Source organism: Telmatherina bonti (assembly GCF_933228915.1).
Source record: "Telmatherina bonti genome assembly, chromosome: 10".
Classification (NCBI taxonomy): domain Eukaryota; kingdom Metazoa; phylum Chordata; class Actinopteri; order Atheriniformes; family Telmatherinidae; genus Telmatherina; species Telmatherina bonti.
In genome coordinates, this window is record NC_136628.1 from 28,493,707 (window position 1) to 28,506,217 (window position 12,511).

Genomic DNA, 12,511 nt, shown 5'->3' on the forward strand with positions numbered 1-12,511 from the left:
AGACGAAGGGAAAGTCGTTCCAGGCATGAAGCCTCTATTTCAATGAGAAACAGTACATTAAAAATAAATACTAGTTAAATTGCATTGTTTGCAACCTGTAAAAGCAAAATGACGACGCCAGGTCCCGCAGTCACCTGGTTTGTTTGCTTCCCGAAAACTTGTTTACATTAATGTGCACATTTATGACAGCTTATCGTCCACAGATGAAGCGTTTTATTTTTCTCACTTTGTAGACATAAGGTATACATTCAGTTTAGACTTGACTACACTTCATTTACCAATATATGTCACAGATCTATTTATAGTGTGCTTGGTGTTATTCTGAAGCTCATGTTGTCTTATAAGCTTAAGTAGTCATATTTACACAAATGTTTGGAAGGGGAAACCTTTCATAGTACCAAGTGTGTACTGGAAGGCATCATCACATTCAAGACCCACCAATAGTATTAAGGTGTAATACTTTACTAAACTTTGATGGTCTTGCAGAAAAGAAAAGAAAAACACCACTGGATTTAAATATACATTCAGATAGTGTATATTTCAGTGGACAAATTTCCATTGGTACACGTAGCACCTCGTAGGAAAGTTCCCTCGAGTTTAACATTTGTTGAATGAGGTGAGATAACAGACTAGAGTTCAACTATAAACCCATTTCTGCTGTGCATCATAGGAGAGAAGTGCAGCAAATTACAATGGAAACAAAATGCACATACCAAATTCTCGTTGATGCGTGTTCCCCATTGAAACCATTATGCAAAACCACTGTCACAATATGCCAAAGTTGAGGTATCCAAAGCCGTGTGTGGCAAAATTGGAAAAGGAATTAGCGTATTCACTTTCTCTCTGGAGACAAAAGCTGAGCCCATTTTTGAATCAGGATGAGGTCACATAAACGAACCGTAGTAATTCATTTGCTGGATGTAAAACACCTTTGAGGCAGGAAGTGAGGGGGATTTAACATACTACAAGTCAAAGATATAAGATGCTCTATAAAGTACAAAAAAAAAAAAAAAAAACCACTTAATAGTGGCATGTTTAAAAAGGTAAATCCACCCCTCAACCATTATTCCCATCATCAAGCAACTAAAGCACACCAGTCCTTGTTTCAGGTACAAAGATGAGAAGAATTTTAAGCCAGCCAGATTTTCTCTTCTCAGACTCAGACAAATTCCCGAGGGTGTCTGACCAAACCTAGTCTTGCTAATAGGTGACAGTAGCTGATGCTCAGAGTGACGATACACTTTGGTGCTTACAAACTTTCCCAACCTGAGTTCAACAGGTAGATGGGATAGAGCTTTGCCCCTGAGATGACCAAAAGAGGAAGCACCGAGCCCTTCTTAATGGATAGGTCAACTTTAAAGCACAATGTTTAGCTGAACTTTAAAGAAACATCTCGAATTTGTTTAGATTTTTATTCATGTATTAGAACTATGCACCAATAATAATAAGAGAACAGCTTTAGGATGGATTTCCCCTTTAAACACTGAGTATAACAGAGCACTGCACTGTGATCATTCAGACTATTACATCTGTAATTCAGTTTTCTGCTTTAGTTGCCTCAAGTCTTGGTTTTCCAGACATACAAGATGCACCTCCCCCCAATACAAATGTAAAATTTGTGCACCTGATTTAATAAAAAATGAAGGGAAAAAAAAAACCATAAAAAAAAAAATTCAACAAACACACAAAGTCCTAGTGAGAACAAGGACAATGTAATTTTGAATTTCAAGGCAAGAAAATAGGATGTATCATAACAGGGATCTGTGTGTTGTTCCACAGTTGTCTTGAACTTTCTTGACCTGTTCCTCTCGTCTCCCATCAGCGGATGGCTATCAGTCCAACATCAATGAGCTTCTGTATCTTCTGAGCAATAACTGGATTCTTTAAGTGGCTGTGGATCAAACCAGCAACATGTTAAAATCCATTTTCTGGAGATATAAACTGTAGTTTCATAAAAACAAGAGAACTACCAGAGTCTTCAAGTCAGTCAACTTACTCGCTAAGTGCCTGAGGGTCCTTTTGCATTTGCTCAAGGATCATGCGCATGGCTGGGTCACTCATAATTTGCTGAACCTCTGGATCAGCCATTGCTCTTTTCTTCACCTCCTCAGGGCTGTCATTCCTCATGGCTTGACTAACCATACAGCGCTGCATGCCTTCTGACGCTTCCTGTTGGAGAGGGCAGATGATTAATACAGTCGATCTCTTTGACTTACTGCAAATAACCAACGTGAAGAACAAAGCAGTTGCCACACAGAAATAGAGATTTGGTGTTCACACATGTACTTCACAGCAAACATGGGTCAAATTTCCAGTTTCAACATATTCTGCAGTTTAAAAAGTTTCCATTTCAAAGTTGATCTTGCAAGTGAAGTACTACAGAGGTAAACTGGAGAAAATCTTATTAGAAAACTAAGCATAACAACACTGTCATTCAGATGATTCTATGAACCACAAACATTAAATTTAGATGATCTATTGCAGTACGGCCAAGATTACACACAGATAGAGCTGGGCGATGACCAAATTCTCATATCCCAATACAACTCATTTTATATCCTCAATGATACAAATAAAATTTTTGTGTAATTTTTTTGTCAGTCATCAGTTATGTGTCAGATGTGCTTGGCAACGGCAGCAGTGATCTCCCTCCATCTTTGGGAACTATGGCAGTATGACGTTTCACAGGTAAAAGCCTGCTGCAGTGTTTGCGTCTGGAGTTTATTATGAGCGCTTTTGCCACCACTCTATTTTGCGGCTTTTGCCTGTTGACACTCTTTATTTTGTCCTGATTCTTGTGCAGATGATAAAATGAGTTAGTTGTGTCGGAGTTCGTTGTCGGGACTGTGAGCTAGTCTGTTGTCGGTTCTATGTCTGTCTTTTTATATCCAAACCGCAACCATGGGACAGAAATTTCCCCTCTTTTAGGAACAAGCTCATCGGTTTGGGTTGGCTGGTCACCTTTTAGTGAATTACCCTGCTCTGAAACACATCTACCACCGTGTTCTTCCATGTTTGTTTATGTATAGCAGCGTGCATGCCGTAAAGCACATCTTGATGTAAAATAAATACTGCAGTAAAGCCCATAATCATGGAATAAACAATAGAGCCTCATATGAAACGAGAGACATTTTCTATCGTCCAAAGGATATACATTCTCATATCGCCCAGCCCTACACACAAATTGTAAGATTATCCAAGATTTATTAATTCCCATGTATAACTGCCATTCATTTCCTCTTCCTATAAAATACCTTTGAGGAAGAGTCCAACTCTAGAGCCTTCTGGTAGACATCCATAGCTTTGGAATAATCTTTCATGGCCTCCAGAGCGGCGCCTTTCCGTGTATAGCCCTTAACTGTTGACAGAAGTGTCACATTAGTTAGAAAAACATATTGATTTGGCAGGTTTCTAAACTATGGCCAAATACTCATGCGGTTTTTGGAAGACCAATGACAGATACTCACTAAACGTAGGCTCAAGTTTGATACACTCCTCACAATCCTGACAAGAAAAAAACAAAACACATGTTTTAATGAAATTCAAACACTTTAGGTGTTTGAATTTCAATTTTTAACGTCAGGTTAAAAACACACAGGTTTGTTCCTGTAAGAACATGCGTACCTTCAAAGCCAGCTGAAACTCCAGCAGCTTCGTGTAGCAGGCTGCTCTGTTGCTGTAAAGCTTGGCATCATTGGGGTTTCTCTTGATGGCCTCGGTGTAATGCTTCATGGCTAATGGATAGTCTCCTGTAATAAAGACAGACAACGGGTCGGGTTGTTTATCACAGTTCTTTAAGAATTAAGTGACAACTGACACACAAACACATTCACAAACCTTTCTGGAAGGCGTCATTGCCCATTTTCTTCTCTTCAAGTGCCAACTCAGGGTTGATGTAGGCCATTTTTTCCTGCTCTTTCAAGATCTTCTCTGCCTACAGAACCAAAGATGGTATGAAAAACAACTACTTCAAATTTTGGATGAAGCATGCAATAATTCTTTGAGATGAGAAAAAGAAAAAGTTCTGCTGAGCTGATGTGTGGAGAACAAGTACCAGGGCAGCAGAACAAGCCACAAGTACCAGCATAGCAGCAATAAAATGACATAATTTTGGTCTTACTACCTTAACAAAAACAGTTATCTGTTCTTCTGAAATATGCAACAGCCTTTATTTGTTGTAGAAGCAAACATTTCTGCAGCCATTTCACCTGTTGACATTTCTTCAGGACATCTGGAGTGCGGTGCTCTGTCAAACTCTTGTTGAAATACTGAACTGCTTCTTTGTACTTTTCCTGCTTAAAGTACGAGTTGCCAATCCGAGCCAGGGCTCTGTTAACAGAGGGGAGGAGACAGATGAGAAACCAGTTTACTTCAATAATTAAGTATTCTTAAACACATTGTTTGCAGAGAATAAAGTGTTTCCCTGATCATTAGTTTTACTAAACAGAGGTAGCCTAAATTTTATTCATAACTTTAAAGAAAAGGCAAACTTCCCAATAGTCACTCATATCTGGAGACTGAAAAAGTCTGAAATAAAACATTGCCAAATTTTAATTTTCTATATAAAACATAGCCTTTGAGTTGACCAGAGTTGAAAAGAGCAAATCCCTTATGATCTTTATTCAATGAGTGAATATTAGCAAAGTAACATTTTATCAGCTTGAACATTAAATAGTGTCTTTGAAGAGCATTCACTTGCACATATATTACAAAGAATTTGCATAATTACTGTATTCTGTTTTTATTTATGTTTGTTACACAATGTCTCAACCTCATAGGGGGATGTACAATGAATAAAAGTACCTAACATTTTAGCATGAGCTTGTTTTTGAAAATATAAAAGCCCATCAGAAGCTAAATGAATATGCTAAATCTGCATTTAGCACAGTGGTCAAATCACTGATGGGTTAAAAGACTCCCAATGATAACATATAGTATTGGCATCATTGCAATGTTTTGCTGATAATCTTGGCTTCCTTCTGGCAGCAGTCCCCTACAACATGACAACTCTTTCAAACCAAACTATTTGGGTCTAATAAAAAAAAAAAAAAACACAAGGAGCCAGAGTAGTGGACATAGTCTCAGAATGATGCAGATCACAACATATTAGCATAACTGCTGGAAGCAGCATAACGTTGATCCAAGTTTGCTGCACTTCATAAGTCACTAGACAAAAGTATCCAATGGGCTACTGACTTCGGGATGTGTGCGCTTGTTATTAGAGCTGCAACTATCGAGTACTTTTGTAATCGGGTACTCTGTTGATTATTGCTTCGAGTAATCAAGTACTCTAGCGATTTTTTTTTTTTATTATTATAATTTGTAAAACAAATACTAGAAACTCAACCAAAGTAAATCTATAGATGTATATTTGTGAAGCTGTTGCATGTGTTGTGACTACCTAATGCATGAAGAAAATGTTTTAAAATATGATACTTTTAAAATGTTTTAAAAGTATCATATTTTAAAAATGTGCCTATATGTTTGTACACGCGGTCAATGTGTGGAGAAACAATTCCCAACCGGTGGCAAATTTCTGCATTTTAAAAGATTAAAAAGAAGAATTCACGTAGAAAGAAGGACTGACTTGTAAACATGTCCAAAGTATCTAAGAACCGATGTCTTGGTGGACGACACGCCTGTTAAAAGGGTGTCTGTTTAATATCGGAATAAAAGTTTGCTGCAGGAACAGAGGCTCTGCCTGCCGTCACACACTGCCTAAAACATGCGCTTTGACTCTGCGTGTGTGCAGAAGAGACAGATGAGGGATGGAATACAAGACGGTTAACGTGCGTTAGCAGCTTACAACTTGCCATGCCTTGCCACTGCTGACTACTATCACAGGTTATAACACTGTACATTTAACAGCCGCTGCTGTTGATATAAAATCAGAAAGCTGAATCTCCGCCTGGAGCGGTGAAGTGGGGGGGTTCGTTTCAGGTGCAGCAACATTGACACCTGCTATACAGCACACACACTGCACTACGTTTTCTGCCCTTTTCAGTGTGAAATGGTCCCACGCTTGCGACTTTTTCTGGTCTTTTCCTCCCCTCTTCTTCATTCTCTGCCATTAGAGGCCAAAGCAACGAGAATCTTCAGACAGAAAGCTAACCCCTCGCCGCTGCTGTTTTAATGTCCGTCATCAGTCCGGGTGAAACAGTCATACTGTGCAGACACACCGTAGGCGACAGGTTCTGTTTTTATATATTTTATACATGTTTAGATGTTTTATATGTTTACTGAAACAGTGATGTAGTCCCTCCAAACAGCACAGTGGTCTGAGAATGCTGCAATGATGCATAAATTAAAATATTTCACCACATGATATTAAACGACGCCTGAAGGCAGATAATTTGCCTTGATCAATTTTTGTACGAGAGTTACTCGAGTTACCCGAGTAATCGTTTGCAGCCCTACTTGTTATTTCTCACAGCTATTTTGTGAAACTCCCTACAAATCCTGCTGTTTTAATGCTCTACATAAATTGAGGAATTACTGTGTTAACTATAGTGATGTAAAAATAGTACTTGATCAAGCTCAGTTTCTCCAAACTTGCGCAAAAAGGTGTGGTAACGATTGCGAAAGTTGTACCAGTGTCAACAACATAAAAATTCAGCCCAGGGATCCCCCTGTCAATGCTTTGAGTTTATTTGTTGTTCAAAGACCAATCTGAAAAATATTAGCATGGTGTTGATATAAATTTTACCTTTTGGTGTAGCGACGAGAAACAATACAACTATTCATTCCAAAATGTAAATAAACAATCCCTCATCCCTATAAAACCCAAGTTTACTGTCCACCCATCATCAGGGCCCTTCGCAATGATACATTTTTACTTTATATATTTGAAGTAAGGTTTTATAGTGGGTCCTCTCAAAATTAGGTGCATCCGAGATGAAAGCAGAAAACAATCAGCTTTTGGTTTGCTGTAAATAACTCAGTTGAAGAACTCACTTTGCAATTTGTCTGTAATCTTCTCGGTTCTCCCTGCCGACATCGATTGCCTTCTCACACAGCTCTCTGCACTTCTCAAAGTCCCCCTTCTCAAAATACACAGCTAAAAAGGACAAGAAAGAAGTGTATATTAAACATTTAATATGGGGAAGTCTAAACAATGTTACACTTTTCAAAGTTTTTAAAAGTTAATCCTGTACAACACTGAAAAGTTTAACAACTATTAAGAGTCAAACATTAACAAGAATCTGGCTTTCAGGTGAAAACATTTCTTGTAACAACTAAATTCTGCCTGCTTTAACATGCAAGGCTTGAATCAGTTTTCAAATATGAGGATACAGACCTGCTTGATTAGATAAATAAGTCATGTTGGTTGGGTCATGCTTAATGGCTTCTTCATAATGTTTTAGTGCCACTTCAAAGTTTTTATTCTTATATGCAGCATTCCCAAGTTCTTTTTCCTTCAAGGCCTGTTAAAAAAAAAAAAAGAGGAAAATAAAGAGTTAGCAAACATTTTAACTAGGAATCATAAAGAAGTGAAATATACAACTAGCCAATATACCATTCTCTTGTTTTCAGGGAGGTCTTCCTCTTTGGGAGGAGGCGGCTGAGTTTCTTTGGGTTTGGGGGGAGGAGGAGGAGTGGGCTCATCTTCCTCCTCCATCTCAGAAAGGTTCAGCCCAAGCAGTACAGAAAGGGTTGTCATCACCCTTGGATCCTGCAGCTTCCTACAAGACAATCAAGCACACAAATGCATTTCAAATGCCCCAGGAATCTTGGTTACTTAAAGTTTTCTTAGACACCAAAATTTCTTTTTAAATTCTCATTTGCTCAGAATTACAGAACAATCCTCCTTTTAATTGTAAAGCTTTGCATAAGAAGACATGAAAATCCATTGTGAGGTTTTTTAAAATTATATAAATGGAGCATTAGATTAACATTATGCTATGACCGCCTTGCAGTCATTGAGTTAATCCTGAACACCTCTGAGAGACCATCTGTTCAATAACTAAAGCTTTGCTGACATTGGTTCATAGAAAAGGACAATGAGCCCGAGCACAGCTGCAAATCAAAAACAGAATAGCTAAAAGAAAAAAAAAAAAAGAAAAAAAAGGTGCTGTAATCACCCACCGTCTATCCTTAATCAGTAAAAAGCTGTAGGTTTAATAAAATGGCAATATGCCATGTTCTGTTAATCTTTACAAGTCTTTTGAAAGGATTTTTGTTTCACAGCTTCAGGTAAAACTCGTCCACCATGTCCTACATTTACAGTGAGACGTTAAATTCTCACCAATCTGGAGCCATAATGAATATTTCTCTCTACAACACAGAATGAAACCTGCTTCTGATCTCATGTTTCTTTATTGTCTGTAAAAGCCAGCATAGTTAAGATGATCCACATACGTGCCAAGATCTGATGGTTTGTTCCTCAGCTGTTCCAGCAGTTCTTTGTAGCTGGGATCTGACAGGAGCTCCCGGGTCCGAGGGTCACTCTCCAGCTTCTGGTACAAGTTGGGCATGGCGAAGGGGTTCATCATGGATTTCTCTGGAGAAACACAAGCTCATTCACATCAGCTGTCACAACTGAGGATTCAGATTCAGGATTCACACACATCCCCTCAATTCTGTGGGATTCATCAGCTTTTTTCTCTCTTATTTATTTGCCAGATGTCTGAATGATTAACAAAACCACTTAAAGTTAAGTGGACTGCCTCCTCATTTTAAAAACCTGAACAGACTAAATGAAATTTTACTTTTAGGATCTACTAAACATTCGTTTCCAACACTTCCCACATAAAAATGGCTCAGTTTTCACATTGCTACACTTCTTTTTCCGTTGAATGAAAACAAGCAAACACCCATGCCTATACCTGCAAGCCGGACCTCAATGTTCTGCAAGCCCTCCTTTAGCTGCTGATTACTTGGCTCCTGGCGAAGTCCTTCCTGGTATGTTGCACGAGCATCCTCCAACCGACCAAGAAATTCCAGTGCAGCAGCTTTGCGGGAATATCCCTGTTCGATCAAAGTTGTAAGATTATAGATTACATTCCTTATTTGTTTAAAAAAATCTAACAAATAATATTAAAACAAAAGGAAGCCTCACCTTGCCCCAGTCAGGCTTGATCTTGATGGTCTGACAGGCATCCTGGAGAGCATTCTCATAGTTGCCTTTTTTGGCATAAGCAGCTGAGCGATTACTGAACAGAACATGGTTTGATGGGTCGATAGTCAAGGCTTCAGTGTAACAACGTACAGCTTCATCAATGTTTCCTGCACTTAGAGCCTTGTTGCCCTGGTCCTTCAATGCTGAGACCTATTAAACACACAGACACACTCTTAACCACATGCACACATTTCCTAAAACGGTTCTGACTGCAGCTGTTACGAGCTCAGAAAAGGAACATGACAACCATTCAGCTAGTCAAGTCAGACTGGTGCAGAAGCAGAGCAAAAAGAAATAATTCAATGACATAATTTTGCTTATGTGCACTAAACTTTTTCCAGGTGCATTCAACTCAAATAGCTTGACTGACTGTTTTAAAAATGAGAAATCAATTAATTAAAAAAAAATTTTTTTTAAAAACAACTTTAAAATCAATAATTTGCCATACAACAACTAATCAAAGTCAGCAGAAATGCAAAGACAAAACTCTGCAGTAATTATAGATTAGAGTGGTAAATAATGACGAAAAGTGGCTTACGAAACTCATTTCTGGTTTGTCGACTTTTGCTGGTTGTCACAGTGACACTTAACCACAACAAAATAACAATCTAAGTCTCAAAATATGATTAAATAAATACATTAAAACCATGAAAAATTATTTATGTACACAGTCATCACAGCTGGAAATGATTCATTTAACACTTTATGTATTGCATTCTGCTTTTTAAAAGATGACAGATCAGGTTTAATAAATACCAGCACTATTGTGAAGTGAGTAAAAGACAGATTCATTATTTTACTGTTAAGGCAACGTCCTCCAAACAAACACTATACATGTTCAAGATATAAAGTATCTTTATGAGAAGGATCGAAGAATCAAGCAACCTTGACATTGCAATTTTTTGAAACACTGCTATATTTATCGCAACATGAAAAACAGGAATTTTTAATGGATACCACTTGAATACCACTTGTGCCATAAGTTAAGTAAAATTAATGGTAAGAAAACTGTCACAACAGACTAAACACTCAAAGCTGCTACATGTTGGGGATCTACAAACTGAATAAGAACAGAGGGATTTATATTTAACTACAGAATAAACATACTTGCACACTTGTACAAGATTTAGAACAAAATTAAAATATGCTTCATCAGTAAATATCTGTTAAATTTTTTCAAAAAATGATAGTGCTTTTGAATATGAATGTTACACAAAATATTGCAATATTTCAATATAATATTTTCTTAGATCCTACAATTAATATCTTACCTCTTTTTGTGAATGTTACAAATGTGTTTTTGTCTGGATTTAAGAACTATTCTTATTCTCTTTTATTATTTCTCCTTAATTATGATGAGAATTGAGAACATGAGTTAATTTGCCTCCAACATTGCAGGGGCTGCAATGTGACTATTGCACACATGTAAATTGAGAGGATGATGCTCAAACGATATATTGTGCCCAGCTCTATTGGGTGTAAACTTGGCCATTTTTATGATTAGTTAATAAAAGTTTAGACGTATTCATGATATTTTTCCAGGGATATTTGACAAAAAGTATTTTTTAATATTAGACTTTTTTTCCCCAACCTAAATTACCATTAATCTAATGTCCGCATCATCTGTATTTGCTTAAGGGTATCAAACCTGTACTTGGTCTGTTATTCATAAAAATATATCTTAAAAATAGAAAATTCAGTTACATAACGATCAAGCTCATTTGTGCCATCAAGAAGTCTGTAGATGGACAATTTATGTGCAAACATGAAAGTTTAGTCAAATGTCTGCAACGGTTAACACTGATCTGACCACTAATCTCAGAAAGGTTAGCCTTTTTTTTCTTCTTCTTTTTTTTTTACAATTTCTTGCTTTTGCTGGAATAATGTTGGATTAACAAAAATCCCAACTTGCTTCTATTTGTTACTAAAGTACACTTAAAATGTATTCATGAGCAATCAAATAAATGCTCATTACCCATAACATAAGTTCTACTGTTCAACAACTAAGAATTTTTGAAAATCTTTTGCACTACTGATCTCAAAATAGAAAGCTGCTCACACAGACATCATTAGTAAGACACTGAAATGTATATTGATAACATTGTAACATATAACCAGTAATTATTATGCATTGTATTTATACAACTGTAAAACACAGTAAAATTAAGCTTTGGGCATTCTGTCCATCCATCCATCCATCCATCCATCCATCCATCCATCCATCCAGTGGCAATTTGTTAAAATCCCATAATTACAATCGTGTTCACCCTTTCTATACATGCAGACAGCTCTTATTGAATGTAGACTTCATTATTATTCAGATAAAAGATAAATTGTTAGAGTAGTTAAGTTATCACATATTTATTTAAAAAAAAAAAAAGGAACAGATACAAATAAGCACTTTCATTTTCAGAAAAAATTTAAGAATTCACGACAGTTGCCAACCAAATGCGGCTGTAGCTACGGCAGCGGCATGTGCATCTAGAATGATCCTCCGGTAGGCTGGGGGGAGACTACGCGAGACCAACCCCAAAAATACTGCTGCAGCATGTGCCATGCACAGTCTAACGCTATTTGTGTTGTTAGTTCTCTAACATTAAAAAAAAAAAAAGTAAAATAAATAAATAAAAAGTGTTGAGTGTTATAGTAATTTAAAAGTCCACGTTTCCTCATTTGTTACAGGGGTCATAACGTTAACTCGTGTTAGCTGTTCCACAGAGATTTGCTAACTCGAGTTACTTTTAACCATTTTACCGAGAATAATGTACAGTGGGTGAAATACCGCTTGGATGTATACTGAAACACGCCATGGTGAATCTGACAAGAACACGGTCCAATGACAACTTAATGTTTGACTAACTGGGATATCATTAAGTTGAACACATTAGGAAGCTCAACACTGTCCGTTTGGGTTAGCTAGTTGGCTACCACCGCAGACAAAATGAACATTTAATCTCCAAACCTAAAATGGCTTTTTTGTTAATTCACAAAACTACCGGCAATACTGCTTATTGTTTTCAACGTATTTTCTGCTAGCAACACAATAAAGCTTCAGCAGACTTTCAGCTTCATGCCTACAATGAATAACGCTAAGCTAGTTAGCTAGCTAGCTAGCGTATATCGAGCAAACAGTGAAAGGTCCTTATTTGCCACGTGACTACCATCAAAAATATGAAATTACTGCCCATTCGGAAACAATAAACATCTCTACGAAAGGCTAGTTTAAAAAAAATATACAATGCCAAAAGAGTAAGAAGACTTCTTACTTTCTCCATGGTGCAAGCATGAGGTTCCTTCCAGAAACTACTGCGGACTAGCGCCTCCCCTTCAGTAACGAATGCGGGTTGCCAGATTGGTATGTAGAAAATCCCCCGTCAGCGTAAGGAGCGACGT

General features: G+C 37.4%; 1 protein-coding gene across 1 annotated transcript; it reads right to left on the reverse strand.

The window, feature by feature from the left end:
* Positions 1-198: 198 nt before the first annotated feature.
* On the reverse strand, positions 199-12,441 carry stip1 (stress-induced phosphoprotein 1). The gene is made up of 14 exons (XM_079247121.1): positions 12,385-12,441; positions 9,059-9,268; positions 8,826-8,967; positions 8,359-8,500; positions 7,517-7,682; positions 7,298-7,424; positions 6,955-7,057; positions 4,209-4,329; positions 3,838-3,934; positions 3,625-3,749; positions 3,468-3,504; positions 3,255-3,358; positions 1,997-2,169; positions 199-1,891 (listed from the first exon to the last, which is right to left on the reverse strand). Exons 1-14 carry the CDS (start codon positions 12,391-12,393, stop codon positions 1,819-1,821), a joined length of 1,629 nt encoding a protein of 542 aa, XP_079103247.1. The 5' UTR covers positions 12,394-12,441; the 3' UTR covers positions 199-1,818.
* Between the last annotated feature and the right edge of the window lie 70 nt (positions 12,442-12,511).

Bases quoted from the DNA above. Each gene is read 5' to 3' on its own strand.
- stip1 (XM_079247121.1), bottom strand. The intron at 7,058-7,297 runs GTCTGTATCCTC...TGTCCTTTTTAG, and splicing joins TTATTTATCTAATCAAGCAG to CTGTGTATTTTGAGAAGGGG. The intron at 2,170-3,254 runs GTATTTTATAGG...CCTCTCCAACAG, and splicing joins AGTTGGACTCTTCCTCAAAG to GAAGCGTCAGAAGGCATGCA.